Genomic DNA, 27010 nt, shown 5'->3' on the forward strand with positions numbered 1-27010 from the left:
CGCTTGCTTAACTACTTGATACAACTAACATTGAGTGCATTCTTCTTCGTCGTCGTCGTCGTCTTCACATCATACCCTACTCGTTACTTGCTCGTAAGACTTTTTTCGATTAAAGTATCGCGCAAATGGATTACAATGAGTAGAAAATAGATGTAAAAGAAATTGGATTACTCTAGGTTGATTTTTAGACTAGAAAACATGTGGTTCATACTCTGGGCCGAAAAGCATATCCGTAAGGTACGTAAAAATAGCCAACGCGTTAACCAAACCGAACGGTATTCGCTTGAATTCCCATAAACCGAGGTCAGGGACCGCATACGCCGTATACTGTTTGCTATTTTTCGACAGGATAATCTGCCAAAATGCCGCTCGTAAGTTTATTTTTGATAGATAGACCGCTCCACGCAATCTATCTAAAATAGCGTCAATGCTAGGCATTCGATACGCTTCTACTTTTATTACCTTATTTACTGGTCTAAAATTAACACAAATCCTGTAACTATCGTTTGTTTACACACGATCACCGGACCGTTACACCATTGACTATTCGATGGCCTAATTATTTTCGCCTTCTATAACCGCATAGTTTCTTCCACCGAAAATGCTAAATTCGGGGGTGACATACGGCGCATCGGCGTCTTTATTGGGAGCGTATTACCTACACCAATATCTTGCTCGATAACTTTTGTAACCCCCGGCGATTCACCGGGCACCGGGACAATCCAGCGGACGAGCACCACAATTGTTTTTCGATGAGCCTCCTCTTAATTGCTCAACCCTGTACAATCTGCGTAAACATTTACTGCTTCACTAATTTTCTCTGCTAACTGTTACCAATTGAAACCTCCTGCCCACCAAAAGCGAATCCCGTAATTAATGTTAATATTCCATTTATTTTATAAATCTGCACCTAAAATCAAGTGGTGTCTTAAAGTAGATACTACCACTGCAATCAGTCAGTCAGTTTTACCATCAATTTCCATATTTAGCTTCAAGTCTCCCCATGTTAGCAGCTTCTCTCCCGAGATAATCTGTACGAATATCGTGGGTAGTCTTAAGGTACCTAAACCGTAACAAGATTCGGCCCTGCTACTGATATCTGTGTACCTAAATCTAACAGCTCTTTATAGACCTACTCGCATATGTCGACCTTAATAATATACCTGTTGTCTACTACCGCAACTAACGCTACATTTAATTTTTATGCCGTTCATTTAGAAAATTATGAGTTACACTCAAACTCTCCCTTCACCGAACGGGCGTCAGTACCAACAACGGAACATTCACACAACAAAACATGATGATCGGCAAGCTCACTCTTATTGCGTGTTACTGTGACCCTTGTCGTAGAACGTTCCGACAGAAGCGCAACGCCTGAAGTCGCTTTCTCATACGAAAAATCGACCATAGGTTCATCCTTATAACTAAAAGCAACTGTCTTTTCTGAAGCCTGTCCTATCGTTGGCGAAATACTCGAAGCTGCTTCTCTCGTGTTCATGCGGAATGACGGCAATTCTCTTTGCCTTGTTTTGCATTTACCGGGCAAACTAACTCTCACAAACGAATTACCTAGAGTGATCTCTTCCCGTGTATCCTCGTCTAGTAAAAAATTATGCATATTTCAAAGGGACGGAGTGAGCAAAATACTGATTTTTATTTCGATGGAAATAAACACAAATGAATTTTATTGAAACAAATGAACGTCAAGTACAAAAACCCTATAGGGAACGCCGGAAATACAAAAATTTTTCACTCGAAAATTAAGCAACTTTTTCGTCGCGAGTCTAACCGAAGAGTGACTTAAAAATAAACTGTTAACGGCGTATCTCATTTGAGCCGCCGTAATCTTTCTGGTAGGGTCACCTCCCTTATTGGCTCTTATGTACCGGAGAATTTATACGCCTTCATCCGATCAAAACCCATGCTCAGCTTTCCTTTACCGTCTTCAGGCGACATACAATTCCCGGAAGTCGAACGTCCCACAAGATCTAACGGCTTGCAAGAGTCAGACTCATGGAGCCAGGAATTGGCTTCATGGCCACGAAACACCTTTGCACGTCAAGGTCAAACGGACCTGATTGAGGGAGATGAATACGTTCACGTCGCGCACTTTACTCTTCACGAGTACAACAGATAAGCAGCTTAAAGTAACGCAGACTTATTCTAACAATTACTCTTACAATTATAATTCGCTCGCATTCACTTTACGAATTTTTTATTTTGTATGACGTTTGATCGCAACTTGAAATATAACTCGTTAACTTGACGCCGAAAACCGATTGTCCTTCAAGAGCAACTACGCTATCCATAAGTAATCAAATACTTTTTTCTGCCATGTGTTAGGTTTTCTCCGGCGCCAGCGAAAGCAAACACGCATTCTACACATTGACGTTTCGACTACCTGTGTTTTCCAGGTTGTCTTCTACTTCTCTTTCTTCTTTTAAACAGAGCTCATCTATAACGTTCTTAACACTATTGGTATTGCAATACTTTTGAAAATCCTTTGCTTCTCCCTGTACCGAGTCGCGTTTATTTGCTTGTTCGGAACCATCATTAGGCTTATTGGAGAAATTCACATCTTCACTGCTCTGCGCTCGATTTTCTTTGAGTATCAAACTAGGAAGCTTGGCCTTGAACATGGTTCTTACAATTTCGTCCTGCACATTTCTCAAAACTACTATTCCCGTGCTATCCTTTCCGAACCCAATCCACATTCTCTAATATAATTACAAGCTCACATTTAACTCTTTTTTTATATATATCCTTCTGCAGTATACATCATGCTCATTCATCTACGAGAGCAGGTGCAGAACCGGTAATTCTTGCCTTGTTCTTGTATTCCTTTCTTTCCTCAGCTCGACTTTCTTCCCCTACCGTGCGTTTGCTCCTAAATCAAAGCACTTCTTCTACCAAAATTGCTCGCTTGATCTATTATAGGCAGGTGTCGTCGAACGGTTGACGACTAGATTGCAGATTGAGTGATCTCTGAAAACGTATTTACTGGTTCTACATACCTGACATACCGGTGCGCATTCGGTAAATCGAACTCGGTTATTATTAGCATAATGCCCTGATTACTGACACTTGTAGCAAACAACAAACAGTTTAATTCAAGCCACCGGACATTGCGCTCTTCTGTGTCCTACAGCGTTGCAATTGAAATAAGCTCCTTTCAATGGTATATCTAAATTTCCTCTAAAGGCGCTACTACTGCGGAATCAAGCTAAAAAGTATCAATTAAAAAAAGATAAAAAATAGATTTAGAACTAAGCGGTATCTTAACAACATTCATCAGAAGAAAGTTGTACTACTTAGTCCTGATGTTCTAGCTAGAGTAACTATCGTTGACAAAAAATGCATCTTAGAAGCGCTAATTTCCCCACCTTGGCTCACCGCAAGTTAGAAAAATTTGATATTTGACACATGGAGATAATACACGCCGCACATGCTGACGTTTTCGTACAAACGGATTTATTATACGTCTAGCGCGTTCTCGCGAATCAATTATGATTTTTGCAGTATTAACTAATTTCACCTGTCTTTACCACTCGACTTCGTGAGACTTTTTTAACCTTTAGAGGACCGGAAAGCCAGTATACTGGCCAATTCCATGTTCGACACTTTACCCATGATGAATCCATGATATAAGATACCTTTTTTATAGGTTTTTTATAGGGGAGAGAGCAGTTCAAATCCCGGTCTTCTTAAGGTTAAGAGCTGTCCCACAGCGTCAGCTACAAAGATATAGGAATTTACGGTATCCTTATGTTGACCTTACCTGTGTAAGCCTTATCGAGACATCACATTTTTATAACTTATTTTTTAGCTGGAAAAATATTCTGCAATATCTCTAGCAAAATATTTTTTAGTCATTAAATAATTTTTTTCTACATTGTTTGTAAAATAAAATAAATTATTTTTTTCATTTCCCAGATTAAGTGAGACTTTCCCTAATGTCTGCAACCATTTTAAATATATCAAGCCTTCATAGGTTAGCATAAAAACACATGTCTTCTTTCTATATTTTCTTTCGGTCGAACCAATATCTTTTAGAGTAAATATTAACACCTCAAAGATATACAATATTGTTTGTAAGACCTTAGCAGAGTGACATTTTCATTGGTATCTAATTTACTTGCCTCAAACTCCTACAAAAACGCTTTAAACTTCTTTGTTAACCTTTGTATCACAGATGTATACGATATATGAAGGATTTGATAAATACGAACTCACATGTTTAATCAATATAACACATGCTCGCTCACTGTTAATAAGACTTACAACGAACTATAAACCAATATGGAATGATATCTTACAAGATGGAAAAATAAATTCGTTTTACAGGGATACTGTTGGTGCTATGATACTGCATCGATAGTAAAATGATGCACTAATAAGAATAACGATCTGGCATAGTAGAAAATATCAAGTCATATCGAAAAAATATTGCTTAACATTTTTTTTTTCTAACATATTTATTCCTCCCTTTTTTGTACATAAGAGTAACTCACAATAATGTAAGATACATTCTGTCATGATTTTACGTAATACATAGTTAAGCGATAGTTAAGCCCGTACTACATGAAAAAAAAGACTAAATAACTAATAGGAGAATTATTCATATTCGTTTATCACTTTTCTGGTATATATTTAGTTATATATCATTTATTTATCTTAATTTGGAATTTGTGTTATAGTATCCAATTCTATCTCTTCTGCATCTCGAACGTTTTCAATTATACTATTATAATTTGCTTTCAAGTCCTTAGAATTTGAATTTAATCTTTCTGAATTATTCCTAGAATGCCACTGAACATAATTCAAAGTTTCTTTATTTGAAGATCTGCAACCAAACCACCAATAAGCAGTAGCCCTTGGAAATAAAGGATTAGCAGTATCTACCTAAAACAACCATATTAATGAGGTTATAAGAATACTGCAACAAAATTTTATTCATATATTATTTTTATTATTGTACTTATAATCATCGTTCTATATTCATAAATAATTTTTGAAATAGTTTACATTAATAGTAATTAGTCTATAAATAGTTTTCACTTTGTATAGAAATAAAAGTTTTTTATTTTTAATTTTATAAGTCCATCTCACTGGAAATATATATTTAAATTTTGTACAGAATCTGTATGAAATTTATAGAAGAATACTCACAAAATCTGTACAAGTCTTGAGTAATACTCGTACGAAATTCATACACATATAAATTGTAAACCTAATTTGTACGACATATGTTCAAATTTAGTACTCAATAATAGATTCTTTACTAAATATTGAATAAATAAATAATACACGCATATTCTGGACAATATGACATGACAGTAGGATAATAGGGCAGCTTTCATACAATATTAATTGCACGGGAGAAATGGAAAAAAAAGTAACCGATCACCTGACGGAGACTTAAACCTGAGACCTGCATGTTATCAAATTTGTACTTTATTATTTTGTTACTGATGATTGTTTCAGTACTTATTAGTTTTTATATATTGCAACGTTAGTCGATTTAATTAATCGAACCGTTTGCGATTCTGCTTCTCGCGCGTTAGTTCTAACAATTAAGAGAGAGAGGGGGCGCGCGATCTTTTGAATAAGCAGTTACACCTCAGCTGTGAACGCGAATTTACCGTCGATTTGAGTCGCACTTAATTTTCGCCAAATAATTAGTTTTCTGGGACAATTTCGTCCGTAAGTGCAACAGTATTCCTGAGGTAAAAAGCAGCAGCAATGCAGAAGAAGTATTGCAGCTAATTGGAGGCAGTACAAGGCAGCGCAGCTGATTATCGAGGGGCAGCGGCAGTTGATAATTTTGCATCAACAATTACGGCTGATCACCGTAATTGCACCGCATGGTAGGTGCACCTTCCGTCATTATATGCGATACAAAATACTTTCGATATTTTGTATATTCGTGATAGTGTTATTTTATGTATTCGCGCGGAGCGTTGGTTCGCGGTAATATTCGAATCTTCTCTCTCTCTTTCTCACAGAAAATAGTTAACTGTAAAATCCTATTCGTGTGCGTTAGTCTTTCGGCCCTACAAAGACTGTAGTGATTTTTTATTAAATAAAGTCTGTTAAATTTATTCACCATTTTCGTCGTTTGATTTTCCTGGTAGCTTAAGTATTTGAAACAGGCTTAGGTTTTAATCCAATTACATCTAGGGGATTAAGAAGATTAAGAGTAAAGTCGCTCACACTTAAAACTCATCAAGTGTAACAAGACACGTGACTTAAGGTGAGTTCAACTCCGATCGATAGAATACAACTAGGATAAATCATCTGACGTTAAGGCGAATACACGTACTATGATACGTGTTTAACGGAGCGGCGGTTTGCTCTGCATCGTGGGAGTTTGTTCTTAAATAAATTTCTCATTTTTTTAGATAACCTTTCCCGTTACATGGCACCCAACTGGTATTAAGACCCGTTTAGTGCGAATAGGATTGTCCGTCGAAGGTAATCGACGCACGAGAGAGAGAGACGATTGCGCGAGGGCTTAGGAAGGTTTGAGAGGGTGATAGCGTGAGATCGTGAGCAGTACGCTCTCTGCTGGGGAAAAAACGAAATCACTTCGAACTTTTTACTTAAAAATTGTTAAGTTGATTGTAAAAAGGGCTGAAAGCGATAATTATTAGTAGGTCGAAGTGATTTCGGGTCGTTCGGAGTAATCAGGTGTTAACCCATTTCACCTAAAGTTTGGTGGATAAAGGGGGGTTGGAAGCATCTGATCGACGACAAACGCAGAGAGCGAGACGTAAGCGTGCAATCCAGAAAATATCAGCCAGGCGGAGCAAGCAAACAGCAGGCTCCGACCTTAGGTAGGATATTTTTATAATATTAATAGATATAGTAGTTTGCGGAGACTGCACGCGCTCATAATCTCGCGAGTTTGTGCTTTATAAAAAGGAGGCATTAAGGGTAGTTACACTAAATGGTGTACACCCCGCTCATACCTTGGATGATAGGAAGCGGTAGTGGTCGATTAGGTCGATAATTTCAAACCTCGACCGCATCCTACACCCGTGCGGAGGCAAGATGGCTCTGTTATCTGCTCTAATCGACAATTGGGCATTAAAGCTGACCTCCGCACAGCGCGAACGCTACTTGGTGGATTTAGAGCTGCGCAAGGATGGAAGTGTCATCCAGCAGGTAGCTAGGCTTGGGAGATAGTTGCTAGGACAGTATACCGTCACAGATTTCGAAGAGACCACACGTAGTAAAGAGGTGGCGGGGCATAGGAGGCGCACCCGACAAGCGTGGCACGACACAGTCTGTGACGAGTTGGAAAACCACAGCGCAGACGAGAACAGCGACCATTCCCTGAGAATCATCAATAGGGGGGGAATATCCTTGACAGATATGTCAAGGACATTCGCGTGCCCGGATGAGGATTCTGAGGGTGAAGCCAGCCGCCAAGACGAGGATGAACTCATCCAGAAGGCCCTCCACACCCAGGAGCAGGAGGAGGGGGAGAGGAGATGGAGCAATCCGGTTCTTAGGTCGTAAGAATCCTGCACCCGGAAGGAAACTCTGGAAGAATTATCCTTGAGTGAAGCCTTCCGAGAAATATAGTACCTGAAGGAGGGAGTCGACCGCAACCGCAAACTGGTAGGTCGAATCCTAGAAACCCTTCAGACTCTGCAGGGAATACAGGTGTGTGCGGAGCGCGAGGCACAGGACATGCGCCTACGAATACGACAGCTTACGAATAAGACACAATGCATGAGATGACCAATGCTAGCCGCTCTTCTCAGCGCGACTCGGTTCAACCGCGATCCGGATGTAATGTACACTTTCAGGACACATTCACCTGTCACTACGATTCTGGGATTCCGGGAAGCACACCGGCTCCCCCAAGACCACTACCCAGGAGAAGGGACGTCACCCGACCGGAAGCCCTCCAAAGAAGAGGAGGTAAAGAGGATCCGCAACAGTATGGGACATCCGCACCTGTTCGACAGAGGAGTCGAAGCGGATCATCTGGCACCGGTCCTCAACTATCCTCGGGGCTCTCTACAACCTGAGATGTTGGAAAAATTGTCCGCGGATGAAAATTGAGGTTTGCGGGCAGTAGGGCACAGAGCGTAGATACGTTTCTGTCAAGGTTGGAAGATCTGCGCGTGGGCGCAGGGCTAACTGATGAAGCAGTGCTTTGTTCCGTATCAGAGATCCTCAAAGTTAACGCGAGGTCCTGGTAAGATAACAAAAAGTACCAGTGGCTTAGTTATGTAGATTTCGTCGCTGACGCCCGGGATTGGTTCGGCACTAGTACGCAACAGCAACAAAGGCTGTTGCAGGAAGCCCAGAACCGGTTCCAGAGTGAGGACGAACTAGTTCGAGACTACGCGTTCAATCTGGTGGTTCTTGTCAATAGACTGGAACCACCAATGCCCTTGGAGAGGTTATTAGACCTACTTCATGCAAACCTCCTTCCAAACATCCAATTTCAGCTGCATCGGAGCGAGATGAAGTCGATAAGCGAATTCAACAGGAAGGCAACTGAGGTACAGAACACCTTATCTTACGGTCGTCGTCCACATGTATTCGCCGACTCCAATTCGACGATCTTCCCTCAGCAAGCCTACCAGCCGAGCAAAAGAACGGCTGGTAATAAACCCCAAACCGTTGCAATGGCCAGTGAAGGGAAGGCGCGTGCGAAGAAGGAGGGAGATCCGCAGCGCGGACAGGGCGTGGAGAACCCAGCCAGGAGGCCTACCGAACAAGCATCGGTATCGGCTACGCAAGCTTCCACTTCTAAAAAGAAGATGGAAGATCGTCTGGAGGGCATCGAGCGGATGTTGTGCAAGTTAGCCAATGAGAAGCAAGGCAGCCTTCCAGATCAGCGTAAGAGCCGATGGCGTGGGGGAAGGAAAAATTCTCCTTCTCCCAGGTCTCCTGGCGAGCGGCGAGAAGGACAGAGGCGGAAGATCAACTTCACCAAGACCCTCCAGTGTCCCGCTTGTGGCAAACTGGGATTTAGTCGTAAATTCTGCCCAGATTAAAACAAGGGAAACGGCAAGGAGAGCGAAGAGAAGAGGTAATCTCCGCGCCTTCAGTAGATTCGACCTCTCGCTGCGGGTCGTCGATGGGAAACAGCAAGTTGTCGGCGACCCAGAGATCCAAACAGGTCCTGGAAGGGCATCAAGAGAGCTCGGGGCCTAGCGGTATGTTGGAGCAGAAGGCGATCGAACCCGATGCCAGTCCTCGGCAGAATAGATGGGTGGTCATTCTGGAAGGACGAGATGGCCACATACAGGTTGTGGAGGAGGGGGAAGACTCCAGGAAAAGCCTCTCCACAGAAAAAGTTCCTCTGCCGAAGAAATCCACGAGTAGAAACAGGCCCACCGTCGTTGCAGCAGCGGAACGGAAAAAGCTGCTGAAAAGCACGACGAAGGGAGGCAAAGATGCGACTTGTGAATATGACCCTGAGGATGAGACCAGGTGATGGTTGCGGGTAGACATAGGTGACTTTAAAATTAGAGCACTCTATAATACCGGTGCCTCATCCACGGTCATGGGTCAATGAGGGTTAAGATTGGCATCGGAGATGCGACTCGGATTGAATATGACCAGAGCGGGCGATGCAAGGATCGCTGATGGGCGCCCAAGCCCTATAATTGGTCACGTGATGTTCCCCTTTAAAGTAGGAGGAATCACGATGGAAATCAGAGTCGCCATTACGCCACTGCCCACGGATGACTGTTACGTAGGCGCGAACTTTATAAGAGAGTTCAGCGCAGGTTTGGATCCCGACGAGGATGAATTATGGCTTAAGGACGCCCTGGTGAAAGTACCAATGGAAGTCGTCGGTATTGATGGTACGGCATTTCTCTCACCGATAGGACTGTGGGAGGCCACGGAGACACAGCTGGAGGAAATAGAAGACATCGTTAATGGATTGATTCCTGACGGAGGTCAGGCTTTAGGCTGTGCCGTGGGGGTTGAGCCCGAAATAGATGTTGGAAATGTTCGACCCATCAAACAGAAATACTACCCAGTCTCTGATTGACTGTGAGAGGAAATGTACGCGCTGATCAAAGATATGCTGGGCAATTATTTAATCAAACCAGCGACCAGCGGATGGTCAAGTCCAATAGTAATGATAAAGAAGGCTGATGGAAAATATAGGTTTTGCGTGAATTACCAAAAGGTAAATACGATTACCAAACCTGATACCTAGCCTTTACCATATATGAACGACATCCTAAGACGGATAAGGGATGCAAAGTTCATATCTACTCTGGACTTGAGCAGTGCGTACCATCAAATTCCCCTAAAGGAAGAATCGCGTCCGACATCAGCGTTTACAGTACCTGGATTAGGGCACTTTCAATTCAAGAGAATGCCCTTCGGACTGTCATACGCAGGAGCGACATTCCAGGGGTTGATGGACAAGGTGATAAGCCCGGGTAAGGATCCATTCGCTTTTGCTTACCTTGACGACGTAATTATGGTTTCGTCGTCAATGAGGAGCATAAGCGGCACCTAGAAATGGTATTAAAGAGAATTCTAGGTGCGGGCCTAATCATCAACAAAGCCAAAAGTCACTTCTGCAAGACGGAAGTAGGCACTTGTGAACCAGGACGGAATAAGACCAGATCCAGAGAAAATACGACCGATATTGGAATATCCAACACCTCGGACTGTCAAACAGGTGAAGCGATTCATGGGAATAACCTCGTCGTATAGACATTTTATACCTGACTTTGTCATGATCACTGAACCTATAAACCGCCTAACAATGAAGAATGTACGTTTCTCTTGGGAGGAGTAGCAAGAGCGAGCTTTCACGAGGTTGCAGGAGGCGTTGAGTTCCGCCCCAATACTGCAATCTCCTGATCCTAATGGTCAGTTTATACTTCAAACTGATGCCAGTGACAGTGGGATCGGAACAGTCCTCACGCAAGATGTCGATGGAGAGGAGCGTGAAATAGAATACGCCAGCCGATCCCTCAACAGCGCTGAGAGAAATTATACGGTCTCCGAAAAAGAGTGCTTGGCAGTGGTATGGTCTAGTGGAAAGTTCCGGACGTACATTGAAGGGCATCACTTCAGTGTCATCACTGATCATAGTTGCCTGAAATGGCTCCACAATATGAGAAATCCCACGAGAAGTCTAGCGCGATGGGCGCTAGCATTGCAAGGCAATGTCTTCGATATTGAATAGCGAAGAGGTGATCTCAATGTGGTGCCTGACGCATTGTCTAGGGCCTATGAGGAGGAGGGAATTGAAGCGAGTGCCATAAATAGTCGACCGAAGACCACTGACGCCTGGTATTTGCAACAATACCAGGAAGTATGCCAAGACCCACATTCTCACCCTACTTGGAAGATAGTGGGGGGAGGCTGTATCATTATCAGCCTGATGAGGACGGTGAAGGGTCCATCGACAACGATGAAGCGTGGAATCTTGCGGTGCCTAGGGAGAAATGGCACCAGGTGCTCCAGGAGGTCCATGATGCTCCTACAGCATGGCATCAGGGACAAGAGCGTACGTTCTCCAGGGCTAGGCGCTTGTACTACTGGCCTAAGATGTATGATCAAGTCAGGGAGTACGTAAGAGTTGCCCGGTGTGTCAGCAATGCAAGGTGGAACAAAGAGCACCTTGCGGGCTGATGGGTCGTAGATAAGTGTTATGACCCTGGCAGATGGTGGCCGGGGATATCACTGGTCCATTTCCCAAAAGCTCTCGAGGTTTTGAGTATATCTTAGTCTTTGTAGACTTGTTTACTCGCTGGGTAGAGTGTGTTGCAATACGCAAAGCTAATGGGAAGACGATCGCAAGGGAATTACACGAGAGGATTGTCACTAGGTTTGGCGCGCCAGAGCTATTCTTGTTGGATAATGGAACCGAATTCAAGAATCAGGAACTCGTATACCTCCAGACGAACGGCATCCAGCGCGCCTTGACTCCCGTGTATCATCCCCAAGCGAATCCCACGAGCGAGTAAACAGGACATTCAAAACCATGATCACGTCTTACGTAAGCCGTGATCATAGGAGCTGGGATGAACACCTGTCAGAGTTCAACTTCGCGTTGAACTCAGCAACTCATAGCGCCACGGGATATAGTCCTGCGATGCTCATGTTTGGACGTCAGCCGGTACCTCCTTTGTCGTTCAGAAGAACCCAAGATCAGCAGGCCCTTGAGTGTTCGAAGGGTCAAGCTGTGGTGGATTGGGTTGAACATATGGAGAAGCTCCCTAATTTATGAGAGAGAGTCAACTCCAAGTCAAAGAAGGAAGCTGCGCGTCAGGCGGCTTATTATGACCGGAAGAGACGGCAACCAGAGTTTAAGGTCGGAGATTGGGTTTGGAAGAGGAACAGGATTCTCTCTTCGGCTGCTCAAGGCATTTCAGCCAAATTGGCGCCGAATTATGCCGGTCCGTACGTGATTGAAGAGGTTTGTGGATCCTACACGTACAGACTAGGCAATCAGCTGGAGATCCTGTCTGAGCTCTTCCATGCCAAAGATCTTAAACCGTACTACGGTCTGGCAGAGGATGAGGAAAGCGAGGAGGTCATCGATCCTCGTGAGCCTCAAGTTGAACAGTCGGAGGAGGCGAACGATTCCGCGAATGCGTGCGAAGATCCGGGAAGGGATTTACCAAGCGAGCGGATCGAATTAGCAGCCTCCACAGCCGTAGATAAGGATCCCACCGAGACGTCGGATTTACCGGTATGTGCCCCAACCAAGAGAGGTCGAGATCGACATCGAACTGTCTCAGAGACGGTCACCGATCCAGTAAGAGGCAACAACTCTCCCATGAAGGAAACAAGAGGGAGAGGTAGGCCTCGAAAGACCATGCCCGTCGTGCAAAGGACGATTGGACCGATAAACCCGAACGGTAACCGACGAGGGCCATGACATTCCCGCAAAGAATCGCGAGGGAACGTATAACTCGGTGAGATGCGGCGTATATTAGGGTTTTTCTTCCAACAGGGAGTTTTATCCGAGAATTTTTGTTTTGGATGTTACAGATGGACCGGAAAATCGTCGTCGAAGAGGAGACCTTCGAGTTGGTCACGCAGATGCTATTAAATCTGCAACTGGGCCCTGATGCGACTCAGTTAATTGAAGACCTACGAAACTTCGCCAGGGTCCAGTTGTAGGGGACCACCTGAAGGGAGCGCCATAATGCTTCGGTGGCAGACGTTCTCCGGGATTCATCGTGGATCGCCCCGAAGAAGGCTTCCCGGAACGCTTCGACACAGATCGAGGATCAGGACAGTGTCGAGCGTCCCATGTCCACAGTGGATTAGGGGGTGCAGACCCTCAAGTCCGAAAATTTTGATATTTGACACATGGAGATAATACACGCCGCACATGCTGACGTTTTCGTACAAACGGATTTATTATACGTCTAGCGCGTTCTCGCGAATCAATTATGACTTTTGCAGTATTAACTAATTTCACCTGTCTTTACCACTCGACTTCGTGAGACTTTTTTAACCTTTAGAGGACCGGAAAGCCAGTATACTGGCCAATTCCATGTTCGACACTTTACCCATGATGAATCCATGATATAAGATACCTTTTTTATAGGTTTTTTATAGGGGAGAGAGCAGTTCAAATCCCGGTCTTCTTAAGAGGCCCTCCTGGATGGCAATCACATTACACCTGATGATTGTCATCAATGGGTGATGAAGGTCTTTCCTCCACCCAAGATAGAACATCGTGTCCCTAGAGTACCTAGGGACACGCCGACTACACATATCTCAAACTGGCGTAAGAGGCGGCGGGAATATGTTGCCATGCAAAGTTTGTGGACCAAGGACATGTCACGAGCGGCTAAGTTAGTCCTGGATGGCGAGGTGCGCGCCATTCAGCCCTCTATGGAGCAATTTATTGAGTTTTGGGAACCAATTCTCAATGCTCCATCCCAACATCTGGAAGAATGAATAGTCGTTCGTGAGGACCCGACTTTGCAATGGCTTGCAGATCCGATTTGTCCCAATAACATCAGGGACAGTGAGATACCGCTCGCCTCGGCTGCTGGTTTAGACGGCATTTCCAGCCGACAGTGGAGGAGTGTGCCAATGCGTTTGAGGGCACTGTTCTACAACATCGTCCTGGCTGTTGGAGAATTTCCATCTCAACTTCTACTCAGCAGGACGGTGTTTGTCCCCAAGAAGGATGGGAGTTCACTTCCATCAGAATTCCGTCCCATAAGTGTGGCCTCTGTTGTCGTTCGTCAATTACATAAGATCATAGCGATGAGGTTGGTTAAAGCCAATATCATCGACGAGCGACAGAGAGGTCTACATGATGGCTGCGCTGAGAACACAATGGTTCTTGACACGGTATTGCACGTAGCGAAGACATCACTTCGTGAAATGCATGCCGTGTCGTTGGATGTCGCAAAGGCATTTGACAGTGTCAGTCATTATGCCATTACATCGGCATTGAGGGGACAAGGCATACCATCTAGCCTTGTCCGGTATATTGACAACATGTACCGGAAATGTGGAACGGTGCTCCAAGTGGCCGGACAATGTTCGCAACCTATTGTGGTAAAGCGGGGTGTAAGGCAGGGAGATCCCATGTCAAGCATCCTGTTTGCCATGGTTGTGGACAGAGTCATGAGATCACTACCCAACAACATCGGGTTTAGAGTCCATAAACATCGGACTAACGCTATGGCATACGCGGATGATATAGTATTATTCGCGTCCTCTAAGGCTGGGATGGAAACACTACTGAAGACTGCTGAGAAAGAGGCCCGCAAGTATGCCCTGCAATTCAATTCATCTAAAAGTCAGGCCATCTCCATCCAAATAGCGGGGAAAGCTAAGACTTATAAAGTCATAAGCACCCCGTTATTTAAGCTTCAAGGTGGACCCGTCAAACAACTTGGGTCCACGGAACAGTTTAGATACCTAGGCATTAACATCTCGCGATTAGGTATCAAAAAGCAGGGTGGATATTTAGAGAGAGAGCTAAATAACATCACTCGAGCTCCTCTCAAGCCTCAACAGCGACTTAAGATCCTTCGCTGCTTTCTTATTCCTCGCCTGTATCATGGTCTGGTGCTTTCGCGGACCACTGCGAGGGTCTTGAGGGCACTAGATAGACAGGTGAGGATTGCAGTTCGGAGGTGGCTGCGTTTGCCCAAGGATACTCCGTTAGGGTACTTCCACAACAAATGCAGGGATGGTGGATTGGGAGTCCCGGCTTTCATAACATCTGTGCCGGGACAAATACATGCTAGATTATTGGCAATGGCCCATTCCACATTGCCTGCGGTGCGGGACGCCACTCAACATCTATATAACGTTAAGCTGGTTCGATGGGCTGAGGGGCTGCTCACATATAATGGACAGTCACTTACGGGTCCAGAAGATCGGCGACGTTATTGGGCGTCCCGGCTCCATCAATCCAACGATGGAAGCGAGTTGCGTGAGGCTGCTAAAGTCACCGCTAGCAGCTTTTGGGTAGATGCAGGTAGTGCGAGAGTCCCTGGTCGGGATTATATCCAGTACCACAGGACACGAATTAACGCTCTACCCTCCAGAATAAGAACAACTAGAGGGCGCCGTGACGGAGGTGTTCCTGTGCTTTGCCGTGCCGGATGTCACGTGGCGGAGACTGCGGCGCACATTGTACAGGGCTGTCACCGAACTCATGGTGGCTGAATTCTGAGGCATGATGCCATCTGTCGCATAGCTGCGACAGGGCTCAGGCAAAAGAGGTGGCGCGTGTTCGAAAATCCGCACTACTGTCTTCCATCAGGGTTACAGAAACCTGATGTCGTTGCAGTAAAGGATGGGAGCGTCAAAATCATCGATGCACAGGTGGTTAGTGGAGCAGCATCACTTGACGACGCACATAACACCAAGTGCAGAAAATATGATACTCTTCAGCTTAAACATCATATAGCAAATGAGTTGGGGGTTGTGGTCGAGAATATCTCGGTCACATCCATTACCCTCTCATGGAAGGGTATCTGGTCGTTGAGGTCTGCTAATGACCTGACTTCCTTGGGACTCCAAAAACTCTTACCAGGCATAACAACAAGAGCTTTGCAGGGTTCGCACACGAATTGGACACGGTGGAAAAGAATGACTGGTGTTTATCCCAGTAATCCTGTTCCACGAGAAGGGATAGGATAGGGCGGTTACGGTCAACACGCTACAGCGTTTGGGTAACCCAGGCCCCACCATCTTAAGTCGGCACTGGGAAATAAAGCCGCGGCCTGCACAACCAACATCATCAGTGCAGGTGACAGATGGAGTTTTAGTGGGTATTCCTCTATGAGGTGAGTCCCACATACCAGCACCAACATCTGCTGAGATGCGTAAACGCATTTCTCCATCTATAAAAAAAAAAAAAAAAAAAAAAAAAAAAAATTAAGAGCTGTCCCACAGCGTCAGCTACAAAGATATATGAATTTACGGTATCCTTATGTTGACCTTACCTGTGTAAGCCTTATCGAGACATCACATTTTTATAACTTATTTTTTAGCTGGAAAAATATTCTGCAATATCTCTAGCAAAATATTTTTTAGTCATTAAATAATTTTTTTCTACATTGTTTGTAAAATAAAATAAATTATTTTTTTCATTTCCCAGATTAAGTGAGACTTTCCCTAATGTCTGCAACCATTTTAAATATATCAAGCCTTCATAGGTTAGCATAAAAACACATGTCTTCTTTCTATATTTTCTTTCGGTCGAACCAATATCTTTTAGAGTAAATATTAACACCTCAAAGATATACAATATTGTTTGTAAGACCTTAGCAGAGTGACATTTTCATTGGTATCTAATTTACTTGCCTCAAACTCCTACAAAAACGCTTTAAACTTCTTTGTTAACCTTTGTATCACAGATGTATACGATATATGAAGGATTTGATAAATACGAACTCACATGTTTAATCAATATAACACATGCTCGCTCACTGTTAATAAGACTTACAACGAACTATAAACCAATATGAAATGATATCTTACAAGATGGAAAAATAAATTCGTTTTACAGGGATACTGTTGGTGCTATGATACTGCATCGATAGTAAAATGATGCACTAATAAGAATAACGATCTGGCATAGTAGAAAATATCAAGTCATATCGAAAAAATATTGCTTAACATTTTTTTTTCTAACATATTTATTCCTCCCTTTTTTGTACATAAGAGTAACTCACAATAATGTAAGATACATTCTGTCATGTTTTCACGTAAGTTTACATAGTTAAGCGATAGTTAAGCCCGTACTACATGAAAAAAAAGACTAAATAACTAATAGGAGAATTATTCATATTCGTTTATCACTTTTCTGGTATATAGTTTTAGTTATATATCATTTATTTATCTTAATTTGGAATTTGTATTATAGTATCCAATTCTATCTCTTCTGCATCTCGAACGTTTTCAATTATACTATGTAACGGGGGAGATAAATCTGAAAATGGAAAATTTATTTAAGAACAAACTCCCACGATGCAGAGCAAACCGCCGCTCCGTTAAACACGTATGATAATACGTGTATTCGCCTTAACGTCAGATGCTTTATCCTAGTTGTCTTCTATCGAACGGAGTTGAACTCACCTTAAGTCACGTGTCTTGTTACACTTGATGAGTTTTAAGTGTGAGCGACTTTACTCCTAATCTTTTTAATCCCTTAGATGTAATTGGAGTAAAACCTAAGCCCTTTTCAATTACTTAAGCTACTAGGAAAATTAAATGACGAAAACGGCGAATAAATTTAACAGACTGTAATTAATAAAAAAATCACTACAGTCTTTGTAGGACCGAAAGACTAACGCTCGCGAATAGGATTTTACAGTTAACTATTTTCCGTTAGAAAGAGAGAGAGAGAAGATTCGAATATTACCGCGAACTAACGCTCCGCGCGAATACAAAAAATAACACTATCACGAATATACAAAATATCGAAAGTATTTTGTATCGCTTAATATGACGGGAGGTGCACCTACCATGCGGTGCAATTACGGTGATCAGCCGTAATTGTTGTTGTAAAAATTTCAACTGCCGCTGTCCCTCTATTATCAGCTGCACTGCCTTGATCTGCTTTTATCTGCTGCTTCTGCACCGCTGCTTGCTGCTGCAATACTGTCGTGGCACACACGCACGTAATTGACCAAAGAAAACTTTATTCGGCGAAAACAAAGTGCAAAAATAAATCGGCGGTAACTCGTGTTCACAGCTGAGGCGTAACTGCCTATTCAGAAGATCGCGCGCCCCCTCTCTCTCTCAATAGTTCGAACTAACGCGCGAGAAGCAGAATCGCGAACGGTTCGATTAATTAAATCGACTACCGTTGCAGCCCCCTCCAAGTCCTGACTACCCGGGTAGTCAGGACGAATACCCGCGATTCGCCGCCATCAGGAACCTAAAAAGTAAAGAAGGTAAGGAACTAAATAATCAACACCCTTCTTTAGTTCGGCTAATTTTAAACAAAAGCGAATGGATCCTTACCCGGGCTTATCACCTTGTCCATCAACCTCCGGAATGTCGCTCCTGCGTATGACAGTCCGAAGGGCATTCTCTTGAATTGAAAGTGCCCTAATCCAGGTACTGTAAACGCTGATATCGGACGCGATTCTTCCTTTAGGGGAATTTGATGGTACGCATTGCTCAAGTCCAGAGTAGATATGAACTTTGCATCCCTTATCCGTCTTAGGATGTCGTTCATATATGGTAAAGGCTAGGCATCAGGTTTGGTAATCGTATTTACCTTTTGGTAATTCACGCAAAACCTATATTTTCCATCAGCCTTCTTTATCATTACTATTGGACTTGACCATCCGCTGGTCGCTGGTTTGATTAAATATTTGTCCAGCATATCTTTGATCAGCGCGTGCATTTCCTCTTGCACTCTATCAGAGACTGGGTAGTATTTCTGTTTGATGGATCAAGCATTTCCAACATCTATTTCGTGCTCAACCCCCACGGCACAGCCTAAAGCCTGACCTCCGTCAGGAATCAATCCATTAACGAGGTCTTCTATTTCCTCCAGCTGTGTCTCCGTGGCCTCCCACAGTCCTACCGGTGCGAGAAATGCCGTACCATCAATTTCAGCCACTTCCATTGGTACTTTCACATGAGCGTCTTTAAGCCATAATTCATCCTCGTCGGGATCCAAAACTGCGCGGAACTCTCTTATAAAGTTCGCGCCTACGTAGCAGTCGTCCGTGAGCAGTGGCGTAATGGCGACTCTGATTTCCTTCGTGATTCCTCCCACTTTAAAGGGGAACATCATGTGACCAATTATAGGGCATGGTCGCCCATCAGCGAGCCTTGCATCGCCCACTCTGGTCACATTCAATCCGAGTCCCATCTCTGATGCCAATCTCAGACCTAATTGACCCATGACCGTGGATGAGGCGACGGTATCATAGAGTGCTCTAATTTTAAAGTCACCTATGTCTACCCGCAACCACTACCTGGTCTCATCCTCAGGGTCATATCCACGAGTCGCATCTTTGCCTCCCATCGTCGTGCTTTTCAGCGGCTTTTTCCCATCCGCTGCTGCGACGACGGTGGGCTTGCTTCTACTGGTGGATCCCATCGGCAGAGGAGCTTTTTGTATGGACAGGCTCTTCCTGGAGTCTTCCCCCTCCTCCACAATTTGTATGTGGCCATCTGGTCCCTCCAGAATGACCACTCCTCTATTCTGCCGAGGGCTGGCATCAGGTTCGATCGCCTTCTGCTCCAACATCCCGCTAGGTCCCGAGCTCTGTTGATGCCCTTCCAGGACCTGTTTGGATCCCTGGGTCGCCGACAACTTGCTGTTTCCCATCGGCGACCCGCAGCGAGAGGTCGTGTCCTGCGCCTCCCGCTCCGTACACACCTATATACCCTGAAGAGTTTGAAGGGTTTCTAAGATTCAGTCGACCAACTTGCGGTTGTGGTCGACTCCCTCCTTCAGACACTCTATTTCCCGGAAGGCTTCGCTCAAGGATAATTCCTCTTGAAGCTCCTTCCGGATGCAGGATTCCTGTGACCTGAGATCCGGATTGCTCCGTCTCATCTCCCCCTCCTCCTGTTCCATGGTGCAGAGGACCTTTTTGATGATTTCATCATCTTCTTGGCGGCTGGTTTCACCCTCCGAATCCTCATCCGGGTCAGCGAATCTCCTTGATATAGTTGTCACGGATATTTCCTCCCTGTTGATGAGTTTCCGGAGATTGTCGCTGTTTTCTTCTGCGCTAAGGTTTTCCAACTCGTCACATATTGTATCGAGCCATGCTTGAAGGGTGCGCCTCCTGCGTCCCGCCACCTCTTTACTGCGCGTTGTTTCTTCAAAATTTGTGACGGTGTACTCACCCAGCAACCATCTCCCTAACCTAGCCGCCTACTGGAAGACGCTTTCGCCCCTGCGAAGCTCTAATTCTTCCAGATAGCTTTCGCGCTGTGCGGAGGTTAACTTTAATGCCCACGTGTCGACTTGGGCTAACAACAGAACCATCTTGCCTCCGCACTAGCGTAGGATGCGGTCGAGGTTTAAAATATCAGCGAAAAATACAAGCGGAGTATTACACTAATTAGTGTTACTATCCTTACTTCCTTCTTTTCAAGGCGCAAACTCGCGAGATTATGAGCGCATGCAGTCTCTGCAAACTATTTAATTATTAGACAATATTATCCTACCTATAGTTAGACCCCGGTGTTAGCTTGCTCCGCTGGGCTAATATTTTCTGGGCTGCACGCTTAGCACGCGCTCTCTATTCTTATCGTCGCTAAGGTGCTTTCGGTCCCCACTTATCCATCAAACTGTGGCTCAAACGGGCTAGCATCTGTTAATTCACAACGATTTGGGATCGCTTCGACCTATTGAGTATTACCGCTTTTGGCCCTTATTTACAATTAAATGTTACAATTTATAAAAAAAAACGTCGAAGTGATTCCCTTTTGCCCCTGCAGAATGCGCACCGCTCAAAAACTTGCGTTAACATCAGCTCAAACCTTCCCAAGCGCTCGCGCAATCGTCTCTCTCTCTCTCCTGTGCGTTAATTACCTTCGACGCAAAATCCTTTACGCATCACGCGCCATGTAATGGGGGGATTAGCTTGTACAAATAGGCTTTATCAAAGAACAAACTCCCAAGATGCAGAGCTGACAGCCACTCCGTCAATCACGTATGAATATACGTGTATTCGCCTTTACGTTTGATACTTTCGTTTTAATGTCTCCTTTTCCAACAGACTTGAACTCAACTTAAGACACCTGACTTGTGACACTCGATTTATCTTAGGTGTGAGTGACCTAATGTTTACTCCAACTATCCCCTAGATGTAATCGGTTTAAAAAAATAACTGGTGACGGATCCGTTAAACTAAAAGGGAGCGAAATATCGTAATACGGCAAATAAAATCAAGATCGTTTATCTCTAATAAACTACAGTCTTCGATGGGCCGAAAGATTTTCGCACGCGAATAGGATTTACAATGTGTAACAATAATACGAGGAGAGAGAGAGAGAAAGAGAGAATTCCAAATTCCTCCGCGGAAACTAACGCTTGTCGCGAATGCACAAGCGGTCCCGATTGACAAAATACTTTCGTAAGTATTAAAGTCAGTTAAAGGTATGAAAATCGATAAAGTGAAAAAAATTGATAAAGTGAACATAGCGGCCGAAACGAATTTTTATTTTTTCAACTTTATCAATTTTTTTCTCGAAATCTATGGACTTTAGAAAAAAATTCATAAGAACAAAAATGTCTTAGAATCACTCGAGAAACATCGTAAAATTTTTTCAGAATTTTTGGAGACATTTTTGAAAATTCCATTTCCCAAGTTTCCCGGAAAATCAAAAATTGTCTCAAAAAATTCTGAAAAAATTTGAGAATGTTCCTCGAGCGATTCTAAAGCATTTTTGTTTTTATGAATTTTTTTCTAAAGACCATAGATTTTGAGAAAAAAGTCGATGAAGATTGAAAAAAAAAAAATTCGTTTTTTCCGCCATTTTGTAAAGAAGCGATGGTTCAAGGTAAACAAAAAAATTCCCTGTTAAACTTCAAATCCCATGATCACCTTTGATCACGGTCGCAAGGTGATATCTTCACCGTAAAACTTGGAAAAAAACCCTAAAAATTTTTTTTTTCAAAAATTTAGGTGTTTTTTATGTTTCAATCGAGCATATCTCTTTTCCTGTGAGTTTTATCATGATTCTGGCAACGGATTCTAAAAGAGCATGCAATCTTACATCAGAATATGTGGTTCAAGAATTTTTTCAATGCCAATTACATAGGAAAAAATCACTTTGAAAACGTGCAAGAAATTTTGACATTTTGGACGTTAATGGGTTAATGTGAATCGCAAACTCGACAGATGAGTTTTGGAATCCAGGGTTGGTTTAGATCCACATCAGTGGTTTTAAAACACTCGTCGTAGATCATGCGAAGTTTCTTAGAGAAAGAAATTAAGTTTCTATGAACGTTGTATTTGCCGCACAGAACACAGAAACTTTTTGATCACTCATCCATTTTTGCAGATCATAAATCAAGTCCTGCTGTATTTGTACAAAATAACTAAATAAAAACTGGAGAAATCGCTGCTGCACCGGATATCCAACTATCCTGAAAAGGACCGTTGGACGGAACCACTGCTGCACCGGATATCCAACTATCCTGAAAAGGACCGTTGGACGGAACCACTGCTGCACCGGATATCCAACTATCCTGAAAAGGACCGTCGGACGGAGCCGCTGCTGCACCGGATATCCAACTATCCTGAAAAGGATCGTCGGACGGAGCCGCTGGTGCACGTTTATAGTTTATAGGACTCGGTTATTAAGGAAAATGTAGTATTAGGGATTGGGTATAAGATGTCTCAGAGTTAAGTACTGGGGAGTTAAGAACATTGGAGTATGGGGAATCGGGTCTTAGGATTAAGTGCTCGGTGGTTATGGAATTGAGGGTATGAGGGATTGGTTCAAGGCGTTTTAAGGTCAAGTTCTCGGGGTTTTAGGAAATTAGGATGCGGGGGTCGAAGGTCATAGAGAGTTACAGGGCTCGAGGGTTAAAGCAACCAGGGTTTAAAGACTAGGATTATATTTGTTTTTTTGTGCAAAATTAACGAATTAACCTTGAAATGACCTTGATCCTAACTGGATGAGGTCAAATGGATTCCAGGTTTGTATTCAGAATACAAAGATACATGACAGTATACAATAGAAGCCTATCGGACAACTCAAAAACAAGTTCATATGGATAAAATGCAAATAAGGTCTATTTATTATTTGTTTGAGCTCTAGATGTTCTTCAAAGGTCATGTTGGAAAAAACCAACAATATGTATTTGAACGTAAAATTTCTCGCTCTTTCCAAATCCGTAGTCAAATTTTAAATTCCGTTGTATTAAATACATTTGACCTTCAAAAGACCTTGAACCTGGCGTGATGGAGGTGAACGGACCTCGGATTCGTGTTCAGCGCATCGAAATACATAAAAGTTATATGGTCTGGTCAAACAGGCATCAACTTTTTTTATTTTTTAAACCTGTGTTATCATTTATAGATCTATACATATATATTTATATTCGTATGTAGATACATAAATATATTTACGTAAGAGCCATCGTACGCGATACTGCATATATTTTGATTTTTCATAATAATTTTCATCTTTTTCTTTTTTTTATTTATTGGTAAACTAAAATGTATCATTCAACGATATCCCTACAGAAATGATAATTAATCATCGAAACAGTGTTTGAAATATAATGATCTTTTGTTGGTGTAATCTACACCGTATTATAGCAACATTTTTACATGGTTCTACTTCGCAATGTACGAGGGTGGTCCGATAAGTACTTAGCCTCACCGCTCGTTGCGCCATTCTCGCAAAAGAAATATTCTATCAAGTAGTACAACCTTCTCGATGGTTACTGCCAAGATTTCAGCCGGATCGGAGTTGTAGTTAATTTTTGAGAGCGTGTTAAAGCAAGTGTGTCCGTTGATTTTTGAAAAATGGAAAAAGAGCAGTATCGGTCGGTGATTCGATTCTTATCTTTGGAAGGGAAATCGCGCATCGAAATCAAAAAGCGCCTGGATGCTGTGTACGGTGAATCTTCTCATTCGATGGCAACCGTCAAAAATTGGTTTAACGAGTTTCAACGTGGTCGCACGTCGATTTTTGAATAGCCACGTCCAGGTGCTCCGAAAACGGCTACCACGGAGGATAACGTGACAAAAATTCTCGATTTCGTATTGGCAGATCGACGATTAAACGTGCGCGAAATAGCTAAGATCGTAGGCATCTCAAAAGACCGCGTGGGTCATGTCCTGCATGAAATTTTGGGCATGAGAAAGCTGTCGGCGCGATGGGTGTCGCGTTTGCTCACTCCGGAGAACAAGCCCAAGCGTGAGACAACTTCAGAGCAATGTCTGACTCTGTTTAAGCGCAATTCGAAGGAGTTTCTGCGTCATTTCGTGACAGTCGACGAAACATGGATCCACTGGTATACACCAAAGACCAAGGAACAGTCGAAACAGTGGACTTTACCCGGCGAAAGTGCTACGAAGAAGGCGAAGACTGACCCATCGGCCGGAAAGGTGATGGCCACTGTTTTCTGGGATTCACAAGGTGTGATCTACATCGACTACTTGGAGAGGGGCAAAACGGTCACAGGGCTGTACTATGCCGAATTATTGGGCTGATTCGACGTCGAATTGCAGAAAAAACGGCCCCATTTAGCGAAGAAAAAAGTGCTCTTCCACCGTGACAACGCACCGGTTCACATCTACGCCGTCGCCCTGGCCAAATCGGTCGAATTAGGCTACGAACTGCTGCCCCATCTACCGTTTTCTCCAGATTTAGCCCCGTGCGACTTCTTTTTGTTTCCAAACTTGAAAAAGTCACTCGCCAGGCAGAAATTTGAGTCGAATGAGGAGGTAATCGCTGCCACGGAAGCCTACTTTTCAGACCTCGAGGAAACGTATTTTTCAGACTGGTTAAAGAAGTTGGAGCATCGCTGGGCCAAGTGTATCGAACTAAAAGGAGACTATGTTGAAAAATAAAACGTCACTTTTCCAAAATTTTCGTTTTTCTTTTGTAGACTAAGTACTTATCGGACCACTCTCGTATATTGCAAGAATCTCCAAAACTAAAATCAACAGGGTTGTCTGTTTTAGCTGGTTTTTCAGCAATGTAGCCGCTTTTATACCAAGCATATTTAAAAATATTTGTATATCTTGGTGAAGAAAGCTGGTTATAGACAAGAGACTGCATTTTTATGATGTTATTTCTTAAATGTAAATTCTTTTCATAGTCCATCAAACTTACTTGATTTGATAAACGTCGATCGAAGTTTTTCCAAATACGAAATCCATAAACATCGAGTGGTTGGATGTTCCCTGTCGTTCCTGTGGGAATTTTTTTTATATTAACAATTTTGTTTCTCGGCATCGTTTCCCTTACAGCTTTATCGCAATGTCCACTCCAAGAGTCGAGTAAAAGTACAGGTTGAGGTCAAAAATTTGGGTAAAAAACTTCTTTCAACCAAATTTTAAAATGATCTAAAATAAAAAATGTCAAAATTTTTTTGTTATTGCATTATAATAAACAAAAATATACTAACTTGTCGTTAATTTTTCAGATTTCGATGCTTCCACATGCACATTTTCTGGTCTAAATAATGAAGATTCCACTATGGGACCGAATTGACCACTTTTTTCTTTTAATACTATAAAAAGTGGTGGTAAAAGTTTCCCGGTTGCTGATATAGTTGGCTGAATTGTATAACTATGCGTTGTCGATGAAACCGACTGTACCGGGCATTGCACCTGCTTTTCTCTTTCAACTACTAATGTTCTTCCCGAGTGCATTTCTAATTGAAAACCACTCTGATCTGAATTATAAAAGTTTGTAATGCCGATTTCTGATATACATGATTTAACATCAGCTACAAAAGCATCAGCATTAGTTTGTAGTTCTTCTTTACTTTCTAATGTTTTTTTCTTGATAAATTTATTTATTGTTCTAGATACTATTCTATGAGCTTTTTTAAATTTTAGTAACCAATTTTGAGAAGCCTTAAATCTTATATCTTCATGGCCAACAATTTTTTGAGCTTACAATGCCCATTTTCGTACATCTCGATTACATTATCAAACGTGTATTGGCAAATTTGCGCAATTTTTTCTCGGTAACTTCCATTTTTATTAATTGTTTTCGCCCAACGTTTAAGTTAACTTATAGTTGAAACTTTTTTGAATCTATGTTGTACAGTATCCAGTTTTAAGTTTTTGTTTTTCCGCTCCTCCAAAATTCTACGACTCTTTGTTTATAATCAAATGTGATATCTTCATCATCATTTGTGCACTGATTTGTTGGTGCAAAATCAGGATCAGGAAAGTGATGTTGAACTTCATCTTCGATTATTTTAGCATCAGTATCTTTATAATCTTCATGAAAATCTAACGTCTCTTCAACAATCATATCAATATCATTAAACTCATACACGGCATTAATTAATATTTCTTTCAACTTTTCTGAGAATTTAATTTCTTTGAAATTAATCTCGCTATCTGGTATTTGTAAACTTTGAAAATATGCTAATAATAAATTGACTACGTTTAAAGGATTGATCTTAATGTTTTAATCTAAAACAAAATCAAGATATAAATACTCTTTTTGGCAGTTGAATAATTTTACAAAAGACAAAAGAAAACCTAGTCTATAGATAGAATTCGATCATTCGTTTTTATCAGTTATATTTCACATGTTTACAAATCAAAATATTTGAATAAAATTATATTGTAACAGGCTGCCGTTTAGTCTGTAATCTTGTAAACGTACCTTTATTTACGACTAGACGACGCCTTGTTATCTCTGTGCTCAAAGCACAGCAACCTACCTTGTCTCGGAGTGCGCCTGCGCAGAATCTCTTTACTATTCCGAGCTGGGTTCCCCCAATTCACCGCTTGGCGGCGCTGTCGCCCTTACTAGTAGCGCTAGTGCGGCCGCCGCTGGAACCCACGTTGAAGATACCCGCCTATCGCTATTTTCGTGATTCGTGCTACGC

General features: G+C 42.8%; 1 protein-coding gene across 3 annotated transcripts in view; it reads right to left on the bottom strand.

Annotated features, from left to right (window-relative positions):
• Window positions 1–4464: 4464 nt before the first annotated feature.
• Window positions 4465–27010, bottom strand: part of LOC131663375 (matrix metalloproteinase-14) — an 860133-nt gene continuing 837587 nt past the window's right edge. For 2 of the 3 annotated variants that reach the window (XM_058933752.1, XM_058933771.1), the window contains one exon: window positions 4465–4902. In XM_058933752.1, coding sequence (XP_058789735.1) covers window positions 4675–4902 — 228 coding nt within the window. In that variant the 3' untranslated portion in view covers window positions 4465–4674. The remainder of the gene's footprint in view (window positions 4903–27010) is intronic. The other variant, XM_058933761.1, reaches the window with a different exon arrangement.

This window comes from Phymastichus coffea, unplaced genomic scaffold (genome assembly GCF_024137745.1).
Source record: "Phymastichus coffea isolate CEN01 unplaced genomic scaffold, Cenicafe_Pcof_1.1 PCOF00002, whole genome shotgun sequence".
Classification (NCBI taxonomy): Eukaryota; Metazoa; Arthropoda; class Insecta; order Hymenoptera; family Eulophidae; genus Phymastichus; species Phymastichus coffea.